The sequence below is a fragment of the Aulostomus chinensis genome, chromosome 9, assembly GCF_037954235.1.
Source record: "Aulostomus chinensis isolate RoL2024-O1b breed Wild chromosome 9, RoL_Achi_v1.0, whole genome shotgun sequence".
Taxonomy (NCBI): Eukaryota; Metazoa; Chordata; class Actinopteri; order Syngnathiformes; family Aulostomidae; genus Aulostomus; species Aulostomus chinensis.
The window spans coordinates 11,106,010-11,125,008 of NC_141328.1; the positions used below are offsets into that span (position 1 = coordinate 11,106,010).

Below are 18,999 nucleotides of genomic sequence, written 5' to 3' on the forward strand. Positions count from 1 at the left end.
ATTTTGAAAACAGTCCAAGCCAAGTTCTATTTTCAATGTTGGGTATAACCAGTCAAGTAAAGTCATGATACCATTTGTTTGTTAACATATGTGGCCGCCTTCATATTGCATTCTGGATTTTCTATAAAGCCATGCAGGAGGAAGAAACGTTTTAATGGGTTCAAGCCACCTAACAATGAATCACTGATAGGCAAATGACACTTGAAGTACCTTTTAATGCACATCATTAGTTGACAGGCGGTGCTGTGACTGCAGGATGATGCAACTCACATCAGTTTTCCATTTATCTTGATATTCAGGAAGACTTCATTCAACTCATCCAGCCCTCTCTCAGTGTCCCACAGTATGCTTCAAACCAGAGTCAGTATGATATTCTTCGGCGCTGCAACAAAAGACAGACTTGGTAAACAACAAACACTCCTCTCCCATAACCTGTCTCATCATGACATACATTGTGCACAGAGAAAATCCTTATAGTTTGAATATGATACACCTGCCTGTTGCTCCTTTGAGATATTACTCATTCACCTTGAAAAAACAAACAGATCATTGTACAGATTGAGACAAACTACAATAATAATGTTTTTTCAATGGCTATTAAGAACTACACAACTACTGCTTTTCCTTTCCTTGTGTGTCAGTTAATGCAAATCTGACCCAATCTGAGTCTCACAGATATGACCTTTAAATGTAGGCCGTAACATTAACATGTTTGAGACTTCCTGGCTTAATGTCATTTCGAAAAACAGAGACAGGCCTGTTTAGTGTGTTTGATGTGCAAAATGTACGGCTGTCTTGCAAAAGAATCCACTTCATTCACTTGGTTGTCTTCATATTGATATCAGCCAATGAGGTCAATCACATCATCCCAAAATGACTTTGTGAATCTTCAGTGCAGCTGTTTGTAATGGTTTTACTACTAAAATACTTACCTGTCACGGAAAAGAAACTGTTTCTTGTATCTGTTCCTGCCCATTCTTGAACTGAGCTGGCAAGCATATTGATGTGTTGTGTTGACTCTGTTGAGCACAGGACAATCAGTCTTGAGGAAGTAAGCAGCAGCCAGATTTTGTTTATTCAAAAAGCAAAATCCTAAACTTACACCTGTTCAGTTCTTTCAAGAAGAGTTTAACAGAAGTGCCGCTCACATCTACCACTTCCAGAATGACTATGCGGTCATATCGAGAAACAACCTGCGGAAGGAAACAGTAATGCATACCAAACATTCAGTTACATTAAAACTGAACACTTGAGGATGCAGATTTTTCATTCTCTGAGGTCATTATAGAAATTACTTTCCCATAACACAGGGATTTTTTTTTTTATTTCCCCCATGATCCTTAACAGGGTAAGCAATAGAAAATGGATGGATTATATTTAGGAAATATGACTAATGACATCCTATCCCTTATGTGCTCTCTGTGTGCCTTCTGGTTTCATTTACTTTTATTAAGTCTTCAGACAAATGAAAGCTGTCACAGAGCAATTATGTTTTTGGATCATTCATCCCATTCTGGTTAACACAATATCAAATGTTCAGAGGGACACAAGAATGAACAGAAAGAATTTTTTTAGAAATAAATCAAAGGCCAATGTGACTATCACCTCACCTTCACCACCTAAATGTAATATCTTTCCAACACCTTGAGGCAAATTTCTCCTCCATAGCCTCAACTATCTACTGGGACTGAAAGTAGATACAATTTTAGTGGTCATAGGTCACTGTCACCTCAAATTAACATAATATTTCAGGAATGCCATGAAGAAATATCTTTAAAGATATCCTGAAAGTTTTTTGTCCAACATCACTGTGGGTTGGGTTTATGGTGTGTTTTTTTTTAATAAATTCTCTCAGATTTGTTCTCATGTTTTAATATTTTTGATTCAGCATGTTACATTAATGTAAGTTGAAACAGACATCAACACTTTGCACTTTAACAGTTCTTACTTTTCTTATACTTCATATACTATACTTTTCACAGATGTGAGGTTAACAGTTATCTCCGTTTTAAAAGGAGTGTGATTTATGAGTATTTCAAAATGTTTTGGAACTAAATGAAAAGGTTAAAACCTCTTTGTTTACGTGTCAGTATGAACAAAATGTAGCTACAATCAAAACTTGTTCTTATACAGATCATATCATAACATATATGGGTAATATCAGCTTTTAGCCATAACAGCAACGTTATTAATAATAAGATTTTCATTTGGCTACATCCCTAGTATTATCTAAAAACAAAAAAACAAACCTTGTTACAAGAAAAAAACAGTGGAAATCTCAAACCTTCACTGAAACTCCCACACCATGACACTGAAATCCCATTGGGCCTAAAATCGCTAGAAATATTTCTTTTCATACTTGAACTAATTTATCATGAGATTCTAGCTCCTGATGATCTTATTGTTCTTCTACTTCTATTTATGCTAAAGCTAAAGAGTGAGTCTTTTGTGACATGAATCTGGAAAGTCTTATCTTGTTCAAGTGGACCTCTACAGAGCAGTGAAGTTGACCCAGATTCCAGCAAACATAGCAAACAATGTTACCTTTAAAGAGAGGAGTAGGTGGGGAAAACAAGTGGTATGTGTCCGACTGGTTTACCCACATTGGGGAGCCACATAACTTCACTATCACGCCACACCCAGTTTCGCCTTTATAAACTGGCAGCCAAAAGATGAAGATGCTCAGCAGAGCTGAACCTCTGACTGGCCTACCCATCAGTGAAAACTCAACACAGCAACACTATGAGTCTGAGAAGCAAACAAATAAGCCACCCAGACTTGCACTTGACATTAGGAGGTTTAAAAAGCATGTCCTTGGGATGCTACAACATCCCCCAGATGAGCACTGGGGCTCTGCATGCACCGATTACACCTGTGACCGTCAACAAGAACCTGCTCACCCCGCTGAAGATAGACATTGACCCTGTCATCCAAGCTGTTCGCACCCAAGAGAAAAACCAGATCAAGACGCTTAATGACCGCTTTGCCTCATTCATTGATAAGGTAAGTATGAAATACTAAAATTCTGGCAATGCCGATGAAAGCTTTGTGTAAAATCATTTTGATTTTAAGGTTAATATTTCTATATCCCAGGTGAGACACCTGGAGCAGCAGAACAAAATGCTTGAGACAAAGTGGAAGCTGCTTGGGGGACAAACTGCTGCCACCTCCACTGTGGAGCCCATGCTGAAGGCATATATCACTAACCTTCAACAACAACTGGAGTTTCTTAACAACAACAAGCTAAGGCTGGACAATGAGAACAGTCTCATTCACAAAAATTTGGATGACTACAAGACAAAGTAAATCTCCAAATATAGTTGTCCAAATATAAAAATAATGCTCCAAATTGCTTGTGAAAGAAAGAGAAACAGCCAGGAAGTCAGCATACTAATCAAGTGATAACATCTGCAACTGTGGGCTGTTTCAGGTATGAAAAAGAGATGATCAAGAAGAATGATGCAAAGAATGAGTTTGTAAAGCTCAAAAAGGTGCAGTATTCAGTAATTGCAGCAATCATACATACTACATTTATCTGTATACTGTATGTGTAGAAGCTGATTAAGAGACAAGCCACATTATGTTCTGGACACACATAAATCAAATTGATGGGCTAAAATAGTGTTCCCGGTTGTTACAGCTATGATGAGATCATCTTTGACTAAAATATGTGTGTTAGCAAAAAACAATATTATTGTACTTTACTGCCTCCAGGATGTGGATGCAGGCTATCTATCTAAGGTGGATCTAGACAACAGGTTGGCTGGCCTCATGGATGAATGCAACTTCCTCAAGGCTCTCTATGACATGGTATCCACTTTGAACAGCTAATCATAGTAGATACACTAAACATGTTAAGTCAAAAAGAATGAAAGTGACCTTGTATATGTTTTGGCACTTTTACTATATGTATTTTCTGGTGAAAAGGAGCTTCGTGAGCTGCAGGAGAGCCTCAAGGATACCTCTGTGGTGGTGGAGATGGACAACTCCCGTGACTTGAACATGGATTATATCGTGTCTGATGTGAAGGCTCAGTATGAGGACATTGCTGCACGCAGCCGTGAGGACGCTGAAAGCTGGTACAAGACCAAGGTCGGAAATTAAAATACCTGTCCCTGGATGAATTAAGTATTTGTGTTAAAATAAGTAGTGGGGTCAAGTTATCTTGCCCCCTAAATCTCCCAGAATTTTTGAGACTACCTGATCTTGTAAAACCAGATATTAACTGGTTCCACATCTTTATTCACCTGACAACACCAGTTCAACCAGATGACTGCAGAGGCTGACCAGTATGGCAACGAGCTACGTGACTCCAAGGGGGAAATAGCTGAGCTCAATCGATTGATCAACCGTCTGCAGAGTGAGATCCACCTTATAAAAGGACAGGTAAATGACAGATTTATCGAAAAAAAAAAAAAGGTTTTAATCAGTTTAAACAATGAATCATGAAGCATCTTCAAGCTTAATGCACAATGGAAGCCAAGGACTGAAACAAGTTTATTTGTTGGTAGGTGTGTTGGTGTTGACAATCAACAGGATTATGAAGGAACTTTGAGGCTGATTTTCACCAAACTTGTTGGAAGGGTGTAGTATGGGCCAAGGAAGAATGAATTAGATTTGGGGGAAGCTATTGATTGTGCAATGCGGTGGCAGCAGGAGATAAGATGTTTTTTTCTATTTTTTTTCTTTTTCCTGGTCCCAGGATGTTGGGGACCTTCCCAAGAAATATTTAGACATGTATCCAACTATGATGTCAACTGTGGAATTTATTTTGAGTAGGGAATATATATATAAAGCATTGTTAACACTGTTCATCTTACTCTCCTACCTACTTTGGATATGCAGGCTGCACTGAGAATTTTCTCAACATTAAACTTGGAATCTTTACAAAAGTTTTACAACAGTGACATTGACTTATGATTATTCTGAAACATTCAGTTTGTCTCTTGTCATCATTTGATCTCAGAAGTTACTTAAAACCTCTAAACCATCAATCCCTTTGCGTGTTTCAGTGTAATAACACTGAGTTCCAGATAGCTGAAGCTGAGCAGCAGGGAGAAGTAGCCATTCAGGATGCCAGGGATCACATCAGAAAGCTGGAGCTAGCTCTACAGAGGGCCAAGCAGGATATGGCTCACCAGCTCAGAGAATACCAGGATCTCATGAATGTCAAGCTGGCTCTGGACATAGAGATCTCCACCTACAGGAAACTTCTTGAAGGGGAGGAGGAAAGGTGAATTGTCCTGATATATCTTAGCACTTGAGTTGGCGCAAGTGCATCAGTGCTCACATGTATTTCCTGACACACAGACTTGGGCAGGACTCTATTATCAACATCCAAACTGTGCCAACTAAGCCTCAAGAAAGTAAGCATGTTTCAAATGTACATAATACTATTACCCCCAAACTGTTATTATGCATTTGTAATGTCTACTTCTCTTTGTCTTCCAACAGCCACTGTGGTCAGCACTCAACAGACACGAAGGTCAAATCCCATTCTCATCAAGACAGTGGAGACTCTTGACAGATTGTACAATTAAAGCAGAAAACAATTAACTAGCGGAATCACGACAACGTTTTTTTCTCTGTCTTCACATATATCTCTTTGTAACCTACACAATGCAACTGCACTGATTAGCCAAAAGTCATTTGTTTACTTTTTGCCTTGTGCTGAATATTACATTCATTGTCACTTTGTGTTGAAGTTAAATGTGGTCAGCAACACATTAATTTTTCTTTTCAATAATTCACTCTTTAGAAGAACATTCACTTTTTTATAGTGATATCCATATTTGGGCTGTCGTTAAATCATGTCTTAAAGTTACTGTATTATGATATGAAATGCCAATGAGACTTAATAAACACTTCATAAACACTGTGGTGACTTTTTGTTATCACTTGACGATCCATTTACTCACGTAGATAAGGATTATAAAAAATGTTTTTAAAGTCTCAAGATGAAGCAATATATTGGAAATGCTTTTACGATCCAATTTTGTACCACATGTATTATTTTTTGTAACGTAGGGTTCCTATGAATTAGTTGATCAAATCAAACATTTAAGAAATGTTTGGGGATTTATTTTGTTATCTGTAATTAAATTAAATAAGCTACAGTACATTCATCTTCCATAGAAAATTTTATCAAGTAATGTTCACGACATGGAGGCAGAGGTGACACAAAATTAAACAGTCATTATTAGAACAATACTTCACCCAAAAAGTATATTTTGCCTTTCAAGTATTCACAAATATGTATCTTGATTACACAAAGATTTTCTTTTTCTCATGAATCACTTCTTTGCAACTCCATAATGCAGAATGCGCCAACTACACATATTTGTCTTGAGGATAATAGCGATTGATAATAACAGAATAACTGACCAATATGTTTCTCAAGTGCATCTTTAGTTGTAATCCACATCTTCTTTATCAAGCTGTATGATCAGTAATCCACAAACATTTTAAGGTAAAAAACATACTTAATGAAGAATCCTTGATGGTTAAACTTTTTTTTTGAGTTGTTAATAAAAATATAAATTTTCAATAGTCAGTTCCGATTTTCTAATCCTTTAGGGTCAGTGCAAAATTTGTAATTCGAAAGCTATTAATTGGAAGTAAGCCAGAGTGAATAATTAAATGATTAAATGAGACACTTAAGACCTTCTCAGATCAAAGAGGAGCAATGTGGTTTTTGTCCCTGCCGTGGAAACGTGAATTAGCTCTTCACCCTTGCTAGGGAGCTGGAGGGGGTATGGAAGTGTGCCCAACCAGTCCACATGTGCTTTCTGGATTTGGACAAGGCTTATGACCATGTTCCCAGGAGCACCCTGTGGGGGGTACTCCGGAGTACCCCTTACAAAGGGCCATTCAGTCTCTGTACTGGAGGAGTGAGAGTCTGGTTCGTGCTGCTGGCAGTAAGTTAGACCTGTTCCTGGTAAGGGTTGGACTCCCCCAAGGCTGCCCTTTTTCACCGGTTCTGTTAATAACTTTTTTTAAAACTTTTTTTTCCGTTGTGGTAAAGAGGGAGTTTAGCCAAAAGGTGAGGCTCTCGATTTACTGGTCAATCCACGTTCCAACCCTCACTTATGGTCATGAACTTTGGGTAATGACCTAAGGAACAAGATCGCAAATACCATCTATCCATCCATCCATTGTCTTCCGCTTGTTCCTATTAAGGGTTGCGGGGGGCAATCCCAGCAGCTAAGGTTGAGAGGCGGGGTACACCCTGGACAGGTCTCCAGTCCATTGCAGGGCTAACATATAGAGACAAACAACCATTCGCACTCACATTCATACCTACGGTCAATTTAGAGTATCCAATTAGCCTAGTCTTTGGACGGTGGGAAGAAGCCGGAGTACCCGGAGAGAAGATCGCCAATTCAGGTGGTCGAAATGGGTTTCCTCCGCAGGGTGGCTGGGCTCTCCCTTAGAGATAAGGTGAGAAGCGCAGTCATTCAGGAGGGACTCAGAGTATATCCGCTGGCGCTGGAGAGGACAGTCTGGACTTCCTTGCTGAGGCTGCTTGGCAGAATCCAACCCTCACTGGGAATAAGTTCAACTTACTGCCGTCAACGCAAACCAGACTCTCACTTCTCCGGTAGAGAAACTGAACGGCCCTTTGTAAGGGGCCATTCACCCCATACCCCATACTCCCAGAGTACCCCCCACAGGGAACACTGTCATAAGCTTTCTCCAAATCCACAAAGCACATGTGGACTGGTTGGCCAATGCCCCTTCCAGCACCCCAGCAAGGGTGAAGAGCTGATCAACAGTTCCACAGTCCTTTCTCTCTCTCTTTATCTCTGTCAATTTCTTTCTTTCTGTATATCTGTCTCTCTCCATGATCTGCCTTTGTCTCTGCCCCGCTGTCCTGCTCTCTTTCCCCCCAACTGGCCAAAGCAGAAGGCCGTCCCCATTGAGCCTGGATCTGCTTGATGTTCCTGCCTGTTAAAAGAAAGATTTTCATCACCGCTGTTGCAGGATGTGCTTGCTCAAGGACAATTGTTGGGTGTAAACTCATAGTAGGAGTGTGATACTAGACCTGCTCTACTTGTAAAGTGTCATGAGATAACTTTTGTTGTTATTTGGCGCTATATAAATAAAATTGACTTGACTTGACCATGCACCTTCACCTGGAGGACGAGGAGGTCCACTCTCCAGATGACAAGTACTCACTTCTCCTGGGTTGAAATGTTTGCACCACTAAAAAAGCAACAAGCCAAGTTTGGTGCAACCTGTGCTTTAAAGGGAATAACACAAGGCACTCTGGTTGGTTTGACCCATGTCACACCCGAAACACACCTCTGAATAATTTGGTGTTGAATGACCAAGGTTCCCCATTCAGACACATCATCTGCCCTCCATTTGTGATCTACAAAGTAGGATTTTTTTCATCACATTTAGTTTGCGACAAGATAAATGTCAAATGAGTGCAAAAAGGAAAACACAAAAAATAAAGAACACATCACACCAAAATGAAATTCATCATCATCAGCCTTGTTCACCTCTTGTGGGGCATAGGCCATCAACAAGATCCCTCCAGACTGCTTGGTCCTGGGCCTTTGTCTCCAGCTCTCCCCATGAAAGACCCAGATCCAATTTATCTGCCTCCACGTCCCTCTGCCAAGTGCTACTTGGCCTACTCCTTCTCTTTTGTCCTTGTGGGTTCCAATTCAGCGCCCACCTTGTCACATTTCTTCTATCCTTATAGAACATATGGCTGATCCACTTCCAGCGCCTTCATCTGATATTGTTTTAACAGGCTGTCTTTGGGTCTGTTGCCAGAGGTCTTTGTAACTGATAACTTCTGGCCAGTGGATGCGGAGAATTTGTCTGAGGCAAGTGTTGATGAATCCTTGTACCTTCTGCATTGTTGCCTCCATTGCCTACATGTCGCTGCTCCATACAGAAGGACAGATTTATGGATCATCCTGACAATGTTGGTACACCAAAGTGTTTGAGAAGTTTCTCAAGGGATTCTGTATCCAAGCTGTCGAAAGCCTTCTCAAAGTCAAAGTTGGCATACAAAGGTGAGTTCCATTCAGCAGACTGCTCCAAAATAATCCTCAATCTGACAATCTTGTTATAGCTGGTGAGTGTGACCCATGTGCACAGCAACGAGGAGACATAAGTTTAGGGGAAGCCCATGGGCGTATTTATTGAAAGTCTTTTAGGAAAGGAGATGGGGTTGGTGAGTGTTGGTGGCTCCGCAGTTGGCTCAGCTGAGCTTGGATATCCAGAGACAAATGTGTTGACAGGTGAAGCTCTGGCGTGGAGTGAGTTGCAGACTGGGCTTTTGTAGTAGCAACAGTTGATTGTAGAATGGAAGCCAGGTGTGGAAATTGGTGAGGGAGAAAAGGTGTGCTGAGCTGAGCCATGGAGTAGTCAGTGAGGGGGAGGGGTGTATGTGAAGGTGAGGAGGAGTGAGTTGTAACAGGACCCCGCCTCTGAGGGGTGCCTCCTGGCACCGCACCTTCAGCAGCCGCCTGACTGTCCACTGGGGATGACGGTCAACCATCTGGGGAGGCGGAGGGGCTGGGGCGGGAGGCACGAGAGGGCTAGAGGAGACAGGCTCCACCTTGGATACATGAAACAACACAGGAAGCACGTGCTGCATGGAGGCAGGAAGCCTGAGATGTACCGCTGCTGGAATCAGGACGTGGTCAATCTCGAAGGGACCGGCATACCATGGAGCCAGTTTCTTGGAGTGGCAGATCAGCAGAGGAGAGATAGACCTGTTGTCCATCATGGTACACTGGTGCTGGAATGCAGCGACAGTTGGCCCCACAGCAGGAGCACTTACTGGAGTGTAACAAGGCCACGTGGACCTCCTTCAAGACCTGCCAACATCGCCAGAAGTTGGTGTGGATAGAGGGGACAGAGGCCTTGGAGTCCTAGAGAGAGAAGAGTGGGGGTTGGTAACCCAGCGACGCTTCAAATGGAGAGGAGCAGGTCAGGGTGTTGATGGAGTATTCCACCCAGGGTAGATCCTTGCTTCAGGAGGTGGGATGGAGAGCAGAGATGCAGCGGAGGCCTACTTCTGAAGCATCTGCCTCCACTATGAACGGCTTGGAAGGGTCAGGATGGTGGAGGACCGGGGCTTTGGTGAAGTGCTTCTTGAGGGCAGCGAAGGCGGCATCAGCAGAAGGTGTCCACATGAATGAGTGGAGGTGAGTTGAGTGAGGGGGGCAGCTATGCGGCTGTAGTTCCAAATGAAATGGCGATAGTTCTCAAATCCTAAGAAACCTTGGAGCTGTCTGCGAGTGGTGGGTTGAGGCCAGTCAACAACAGCTTGGATCTTGCGGGGTCAGGACAAATGCAGCCATCCTCTACAATGAGTCCTAGGAACTCAACAGAAGACAAATGAAAAACGTACTTCTCAGACTTAATGAAAAGGGGATTCTCCAAGAGGCGTTGGATGACCATACAGACATGCTGTATATGCTCCTGGAGGCCCCAGGAGAACACCAGGATGTCATCAAGTTAGAGGACGACAAATACCCCGAACATTTCCCTGAGCACATCATTCATGAGAGCCTGGAAGACCAATGCACCATTGGTGAGACCGAAGGGCATGACCAAGTATTCATAGTGTCCACGGGGGTCTTGAAAACAGTCGTCCACTCATCCCCCTCATGGATATGCACAAGGTGGCAAGCATTTCAAAGGTCCAACTTGGTGAAGATGGTAGCACCGACGAGGGGTTCAAAGTTGGAGCTTGTAAAAGAGTTCCCTTGAATGAGGGCTGGGTGTGCAGAACAGGCAAACCAAAAGCTGCAGTTAAGCAATTTTATATGTCTTCTTGCAAGGTGAAAAAAAAATTAAAAATTATAAAAAAATGGATATTCAAAAATGAAAATAACAATCACATATGCTTCAACTCAAGCAAACAACATAAGAGAATACTCTGACTCTCATGCCATATGTGGGCAGAGCTCTTGGCGGCCTGGTGCCCAACCTCACTCTCCACTTTCATCAAGCAAAATCCAACCAGAAGCTCTCTCGCCAGAGCCTTTTCTGCGCTGGACCAAACCAACTCTCCCTATTGTAGGACTGTCACACAAACTCACCTAACATCCAAGTGACCTCACTCCATGTAAAAATATTTAAAAATCTCAGGTATATCATTAACACATACAAGGTAAGTATTCTACATGTTTTTAGCAATAGAACTCTTTGTGTGTGCAACCTAAGAACTAAACCCCTAAACAAACTCCCCTGTCCAAATGGTGGGTTCCAATTACCTTCCCCTTACTATAAAATGAGCCCTGCAGTCAGGTGTGACCCTCTTAAGAAGATCAAGAAGATCAGACCAGTACAGGAGGTAAGTGTGTGTGTGTGTGTGTGTGTGTGTGTGTGTGTGTGTGTGTGTGTGTGTATAACCGTGTTAAATTCTTTTAAATAAATATGTTTCAACCTGCTATTATTTGTATGCTGTATAATTTCTGAAACCCAAGACTAACTAAGGTGTACATACTGCAACCTAAACTATGGTAATGAGGACATAGGATTGCATAAGAATGGGAGACTGTTGGTGGCACAAACTTGGCTTGTGGGTCCACACGTTTTTAAGGGACGAAGAAGAAGTCCGCGGTGCATTGTGGGCCATAGGTTGCTCCGTAGGATGCACCTGAACCGACCTACAATGTGGGCGTGTTTAGGCTGGAATTTAGTTTGTGAAGTAGGTCGCTACTCGCACCAGTTGTGGTTTCGGACAAAATTATACACATATATTTCATTTTTATTTTATTATTGTATCTTAATATACAGTGTTATTATTTTTTATATAATGTCACAAGTGACTGCTCTGCCTACAAATTGGTACCTCTAAGAATGGGCACTAGGGATTGATTGAGTTTATTTGCTACTGTAGTGATGCTTGTACTCTGTACTCTGCTACACTTTTTCAGTGAGGCTGGTGCTTACAAGTCATTGCTAGAAAGTATTTTACACACAGGGGACATATAAAAACAAAATAACTTTTCTTTCCTTGTGGAACCAAATAACAGAGAACATTTGGGAAGGAAAGGAGTCTTCAAATGATGCAAATGTAAAATAAAGGATGAGACACCTTTATACTCCAAATGAGTACTTGAGTAATCACAGATGAGTGAGAAAATCAGTCATCTAGCTGAAAAAGCAGGGCAACGCCACGCTTGATCCAGTGTTGAGGCTGCCGGTCAGTGGGTAACATCATGGAAATGACAAAATTGGTGGAGTGTCCTGTAGTTGACAGAGTGCCTCTCCTCTCACTGGTCTTGTAGACAGGACAAACATAGATTTTCTCTGCATTCTGATTAACGTCCTCCTTTTTAGCTGCAAGGCAAAAAGGAGGCAAAAACAAAGTCGTAATGAGCCAAACAAAAGGGGGTGAAATATTGATTAGAGAAAATTTAGTCATAGAATCATAAATGTTATGTAATTGGTTGTACGGTACTCTTGTCTACAGATCAGTTAATACAGATTAATACTTACTGGGTTTTATCCAGATGATGGGCATCAAGTCAAAGAGGACTTTGGATTTCTGCTCAGCCAGAACACCACTTATGATAAGACACAAAAACAACAATTGAAGTGATTCTTCACCTGAAAAGCATCATAAGCCAAGTACTCCCATTTAGGTTACTTGACTTACGAAGACATGTTCAAATCCTACATAACATCTTTGAGACTCCAGAACAGAAACAAGGCCAGTCACATATTTTTATCATGGGTTCTCTCTGGGTACTCCAGCTTCCCCCCACAGTCCAAAGACATGCAAGAGGGGACTAGGCCAATTGAATACTCCTAATTGATGGTAGGCGTGGCTGTGAGTGTTATGATGCCCCAGGTCCCTTGTCTGTCGCTGCGTCCAAATTGCCAAGTAGGTCGGATCATAGGTCGCAGAGTAGGTCGTAGGCTGTCCGAAACCACAACTGGTGCGAGTAGCGACCTACTTCACAAACTAAATTCCAGCCTAAACACGTCCACATTGTAGGTCGGTTCAGGTGCATCCTACGGAGCAACCTATGGCCCACAATGCACCGCGGACTTCTTCTTCATTCCTTAAAAACGTGTGGACTCACAAGCCAAGTTTGCGCCACCAACAGTCTCCCATTCTTATGCAACACGAACATTTATAGGGCCTGTGTCATCTGTGTCTGTCTGTGGCTGCGTCCGAATTGCCAAGTGGCAACCTACGTCCTACTGCTACAACCTACTGCTACAGCCTACTTCTACAACCTAAACACGGCGGCACCATTCAGACACCCTAGAAGATTGGTGGTGAAGCACGACCTCTGCTGGCAGAGCACAGATACCGCAATTAGTCAGACAGCACCAACGAAAGCCCCACCTGCTGGCCTGACTGTGGTACTGCACTCCACTCTGAGCGCACCCTTCATTAATTCTCTATAATTAAGCTCATTAACGCACCTGTCAAGGTGTGTTCACACACGTCGCGTTTGGTGTGAACACGCCTTTAGTCATCAACAATGACTATAAATGGTCGTGTTGCATAAGAATGGGAAACTGTTGGTGGCGCAAACTTGGCTTGTGAGTCCACACGTTTTTAAGGAATGAAGAAGAAGTCCGCGGTGCATTGTGGGCCATAGGTTGCTCCATAGGATGCACCTGAACCAACCTACAATGTGGGCGTGTTTAGGCTGGAATTTAAGTTGTGAAGTAGGTTGCTACTCGCACCAGTTGTGGTTTCGGACAGCCTAAGACCTACTCTGCGACCTACAATCTGACCTACTTGGCAATTCGGACGCAGCGCATGTGTGTTGGCTGGTGGGTATCTCTCCTGCAGGTGCAGTGATTTCCTCAGCATACCTGGGCTCTGTGTGGCTGAGGTGATTTAAGGCCCCTGCAGTCACTCAGCTTCTCTCTCTTCTCCTCCAGGCACACTGTGTGGGTTCTGTTGGTTTGTTTGGTTATGATGGTTTGATTTCCATTTTGTTTTGTTCACACAGACAACACCAGCACACATGCACTCTACACACCCATCCACACACACTACACTACTGATCCTGCTGATTTTCCATCTCATTTTATAAATAATTCCTTTGTAATTGTAATTTGGCTTGATTTGGTGTAATTTGGTTTAATAAATACCTTTGTTTGTAATGTTACCATGGTGTGGTCTCCCTTTTTGTTGTGACCGTTGAGCCAGGTCATGACAGTGTGAATGGTTGTCTGTCTATATGTGTTGGCCCTGTGATGGACAGACGGCCAATCCAGGGTGAACCCCACCTCTTGCCTGAAGGCTGCTGGGAGATGCTCCAGCACCCCGTGACCCTTATCAGGGTAAGCGGTAGAAAATGGATGGATGGATGGATGGATGCCCAACACTCCACAAATGCTTTAATTTGAACTAAAACAAACACCTCCAGGATTATTAGCATACACCTGAATACATAGTACTGGTCAGTACTATTGCAGTTGGTCTCCATTAGCTTGAAGCCATGTGTTCTGGAGTCACAAAGAAGTAATGCAGGAAGGAAAAGCATCTAACCTAACTGTTACCGATCACTGTCAGGATTATCAATTCTTCATGCACTTCACTATAATAATATCTTTATGCGAAAGTAGCGCTAGTATAAATGACAGTACCTTTCTTTGTCCCATTGAGCTCCATCAAGAAACAATCCATTTATGTAAACCCCATCTTCAGGTTGTGTGTCTGATTCATCAATAGGAAGAACCTATGGGAAAAACATCCCAAAATCACAATCATTATACTCTTACAGCTTTAAGACATTTTTTGAGGTGGAAATAGTGGGTCTATTAACCTCAAAATCAAAGCTTAGCAGGTCAATTGGGACACGATATTTCCTGGCATAATTCTGCATAGCCCCAGTAAGAAAGGCTTGGGGGAAGAAGAAGCCAGAGACCCAAAACACGCAGGGTTGACTGCCATCAAACCAACCCTAAAGGCACACAGAATCCAAGTAAAATATAGGTGGAGTAACAATACAAAAAAACTCAAAAGGAATCATAATCATAAACACAATATTCTTTCAAACTTAAAACAGGGGAAACTCCTATTTTCAAACAAATAGAATATAAGTGTAAGCTGGTCTCACCTGTAAAAACTTGAACCTGGAGATTAAGTTAGTAATGTAGCTTCCCAAGGGCTTGAGGCTTGGGTACGAACGCTTTGCCCATTTCTCTGGAAACTTCCCCACCATCAGACTCCCTGCAATTGCCTCCAGCTCAGTATCCATTACCACCAAACCCTTGAGGGCCTTCAGCAGGTTCTGTAGACTTACACGTATCACAGTACACAATCTGTAAGAGTGGGGAAAAAGGTGTTGAGGGTTTGAATTGTTTAAATAGGACAGGTTATAATGTGTTGTCTATGTTGAGCTTGTTTGCACATACGTGTTGTAGCGCTCCATCTCTTGGACAAGCACAGTGTTCATACTTTCCTCATTCAGCACAGGGAACTTCAAGAGAGCTGCTTCTGTGTCAAAATTAGTTGGAAGCTAGGGGACATACACAAAACTATTAATAAATTAATAATGCACAAAACAGACTATGATCAAGGTAAAGATAAAAATTGACACAAGAAGAGGGATGCATTTGTACTGGTACCACATGTGTTCTCTTCTAAAGAATTACCCCAGTCTTTCATAAATGTATTCTAAAAACACAATTAATAATAATACTGCCTCAGTTATTAACTATAATAAACTAACATTCACACAGAAAATTTAATAGATGGCGAAACCTTCTTAAAATCACCTGAAATAAAAATGTAGTTCAGTTTAAGTCATTAAAATAAAAAAATAAAAAAATGATTATACCTTAGAAAGGATGTCGTTCACTATGTCGGACAGGGCGTTGTCACTCCCAGAGCTAGCCCCTCCCTTAACACCTCCTCCATTAGTGGACAGCAGTGAATCAAACATCAGTTTAGTCTGCTGAAGATCTTTAGTGATGTCTACATTTTCATGCATTCCAAAAACCTCTGGGTCCTGGCTCAGAGGAAGTCCCTACAATGCAAGAAAAGTATTGCTACTCAGTTGGAAGTCATTAGAAAAAAAAAATACAATTGTGGTGTATATAATCTCAAATGGGCAGCACAGTGGTGCAGTGGTTCGCACTGTCGCCTCACAGCAAGAAGGTTCCGGGTTTCAGTCCCGGCTCAGGCACGGGATCTTTCTGTGTGGAGTCTGCATGTTCTCCCTGTTCCTGTGTGGGTTCTCTCCTGGTACTCTGGCTTCCTCCCACAGTCCAAAGGCATGCAAATAGGGACTAAGCTAATTGGATACTCTAAATTGACCCTAGGTATGACTGTGAGTGTGAATGGTTGTCTGTCTATATGTGTTGGCCCTGCGATGGACTGGCGACCTTTCCAGGGTGAACCCTGCTTCTCGCCCCCCCCCCCCCCCCTCCTCTCCTCCCTGCACATTTTTGGAACTGTCATTACCACTACTTGTTGCACTTTGTAGTTTGGCCTTGGTGTCTCGCAGTCTCTCTGTGTTTCCACAGATCCACCAGAGCCCCAACCGACGCCTGCATCACCCCCCCCCCCCAGTCCCTACTGTTACACCGGCCTGCGCTCCCCTTCCATGAACCAGTCTGCCATCCAGTCCCCCATCAAGCTGGCTTGCTCTCCCTGCCTCCCCTTCCAGATGCTTCCTTCTTCAGCTGTTATTAACATTTCCGTGTTTCTCACATTCTGCATTGTAAACTGTTTTCTTGTCTGTAACAACATCTACTGCACGTCTGTCCGTCCTGGGTGAGGGATCCCTCCTCTGTTGCTCACCCTGAGGTTTCTCAGATTTTTCCCTGTTAAAAGGGTTTTCTATGGAGTTTTTCCTCAGTCGATGTGAGGGTCTAAGGGCTGAGGATGTTGTTATGATGCCATGTGAAGCCCTTTGAGACAAACTGTTTGTGAAAACGGGCTATACAAATAAAATTGCCTTGCCTTGCCTTGCTTTGCCTCGCCTGAAAGCCGCTGGGATAGGCTCTAGCCCCCCCGTGACCCTTAACAGGATAAGCGAAAGAAATTGGATGGATGGATGGATGGAAAATTTAAAATGGCCTCACCTTGATAAATTCAATGTAATCCTCATACACAGTTTTAGGAGGGGCATTGTATTCACCACTTGGTGAGAACTGGTAGGGATATTTCTCAATGACGTCCTTGTTGTAGAAGTCCGCCAACAAGGTCAGGAGGAGTCTCCTATCCCAGTCATCAGTTACACGGCCACCATAGTTGCACTCACCAGTCAGGTAAGTCATAGCTTCAAAGGGCACCTCCTCATATTCATTCACAAATAACTACAGAGGAAAATAAAAATGAATTGCACTTTAGACATTAAAGGAACGAGATGGCCATAGACAGAGTATATTTATATCCAGCCCTAAGGGGAGGGGAAAAGAGTGAGTTGCTGTACACTGACTTTTTATTGCATGGAGGTCTATCATTGTCAATTCAGCAGGACTACATTAACATGACACTCAGTAAACCAATGTGAGCAATGAGCATTTTGTCATTAATGAATAAAATTTCAAGCTGTATGTTGGCTAACACACAGCTGAATGATGAACTCGGTCTGTGTAACTGCTAATGATTGACAACATTATTATACACTTTGCAATTAACGTACAAAACCACTGTATTAATACAGTGCATTTAGCTTTCAAACAGCTGATAACCTTAATATTCTAGTGATATGGTGAAATCTGATGTTTTCAGCTTGATAATTGGATCTTTCATTTATCATATTGGGCTTTTCAGTTAAAGGAGCTCCAATCAGGATTTTTGCAGCCGATCACAGATCACAGAAAGCAATACCTGCCAATGCTAATCACTAGGTTTGTTATAATTTTTTTTATCATTAAGTAATATTTAATGTTTTAATGTTCTTCACATTGTGGTTTAAGTATTGAAATTAATAAATGAGAAACTGACAACTGTTTTTTAATGGCAGGCATTGCAGCACCTCCTCTCTCTCTCTCTCTCTCTCTCTCTCTCTCTCTCTCTCTCTCTCTCTCTCTTTCTCTAGCCTATGCCTAAGCCTATGCTTGGTTAATATTTTACAGCTTAGTCAGCAAAGTTAGTTTTCCTGGGGAATTAAACAAATTAAATCACAGGACAGAGTAAATTGAAGGAAAATGCTAAATGTGCAAAGCACAACTTAGATTTACCAAATAAAAAAAGATCAATTTCCATAGATAGAACATTTTTCCATTTACTCCAACTACAGCAGATATTAATACTGCATTAACAACAAAAGGCTATCCAAATTATTGTTTGAAGTAAGCCCTAAAGGCTTCCAACACTTTTGGACAACCATACTGTAAGTGTCACTTGTGAAGCTGATTGATTTTAATGTCTTTCAGAACAGACTCTAACTCTAACTCTCTAAAAAATGCAGTTACTCTTGACAACACATCTGATTACATGAGAAGTGCAACAAGGTGCATTGGCTTGACACATCTGTACTCATCGGTTCTGTGTAGAAAAAGCAGCAAGTCTAACTTAAACAGAGGGCACAGCAAGCTGCACAGACCCTATTGAGCTAGACAGGAATTCCCTACATGAATGATATAGTGAATTCAGTCAATCTTTGAAATAAAACACCATGTGCAGACTCCTAATTGCTGAATCAGACAGAAAAAAACACAATGTAACTACTTTAAGTAAACATGATATAAACACATACACCAAAAGAAAAAGGCCCAAATTAACAGCTCTGAGCAAGTTATGGTAACATGGGAGTAAAACACATCTGAAATACTTCCAGTGGGCTATGCTTGGGACAGATTTCAACAGTGCTGTAGCATAACATCACTCTCTTAAGTTCATTAATGAGACCAACCTTTAAAAGTCTAATGAGGTTTTTGGTGTTATCTTTCCTTTTCCCTTGAACACACCTTGCAAATAGCAATGTCACTTTTTAAACACCTTTAATAAACTCAAAGGAGACTCAGCTGTCACAACACAGTTGTCTCTTATATTTAGTATCATCTGACCGGCTGTTTCAATAAGGCTGATCTAAT

At 41.9% G+C, this 18,999-nt stretch overlaps 2 protein-coding genes across 11 annotated transcripts in view; one reads left to right on the top strand and one right to left on the bottom strand.

Annotated features, from left to right (window-relative positions):
- The first annotated feature begins 2,270 nt into the window (after positions 1–2,270).
- On the top strand, positions 2,271–5,869 carry LOC147255796 (keratin, type II cytoskeletal 8-like). The gene is made up of 9 exons (XM_086213765.1): positions 2,271–3,003; positions 3,094–3,302; positions 3,431–3,491; positions 3,715–3,810; positions 3,928–4,092; positions 4,261–4,386; positions 5,013–5,233; positions 5,311–5,366; positions 5,455–5,869. Exons 1-9 carry the CDS (start codon positions 2,743–2,745, stop codon positions 5,538–5,540), a joined length of 1,281 nt encoding a protein of 426 aa, XP_086069891.1. The 5' UTR covers positions 2,271–2,742; the 3' UTR covers positions 5,541–5,869.
- A 5,690-nt stretch (positions 5,870–11,559) lies between these two features.
- The window catches only part of dnah12 (dynein, axonemal, heavy chain 12), a 35,387-nt gene continuing 27,947 nt past the window's right edge, over positions 11,560–18,999 (bottom strand). For all 10 annotated transcript variants that reach the window (XM_086213767.1, XM_086213769.1, XM_086213768.1 and 7 more), the window contains 8 exons: positions 17,041–17,274; positions 15,792–15,980; positions 15,367–15,470; positions 15,069–15,273; positions 14,775–14,912; positions 14,596–14,687; positions 12,478–12,545; positions 11,560–12,318 (listed from right to left, as the gene is read on the bottom strand). In XM_086213767.1, coding sequence (XP_086069893.1) covers positions 12,122–12,318; positions 12,478–12,545; positions 14,596–14,687; positions 14,775–14,912; positions 15,069–15,273; positions 15,367–15,470; positions 15,792–15,980; positions 17,041–17,274 — 1,227 coding nt within the window. In that variant the 3' untranslated portion in view covers positions 11,560–12,121. The remainder of the gene's footprint in view (positions 12,319–12,477; positions 12,546–14,595; positions 14,688–14,774; positions 14,913–15,068; positions 15,274–15,366; positions 15,471–15,791; positions 15,981–17,040; positions 17,275–18,999) is intronic.

Bases quoted from the DNA above. Each gene is read 5' to 3' on its own strand.
- LOC147255796 (XM_086213765.1), top strand. From the start codon at position 2,743: ATGAGTCTGAGAAGCAAACAAATAAGCCACCCAGACTTGCACTTGACA. The intron at 3,492-3,714 runs GTGCAGTATTCA...TACTGCCTCCAG, and splicing joins AGTTTGTAAAGCTCAAAAAG to GATGTGGATGCAGGCTATCT. The intron at 4,387-5,012 runs GTAAATGACAGA...TGCGTGTTTCAG, and splicing joins TCCACCTTATAAAAGGACAG to TGTAATAACACTGAGTTCCA.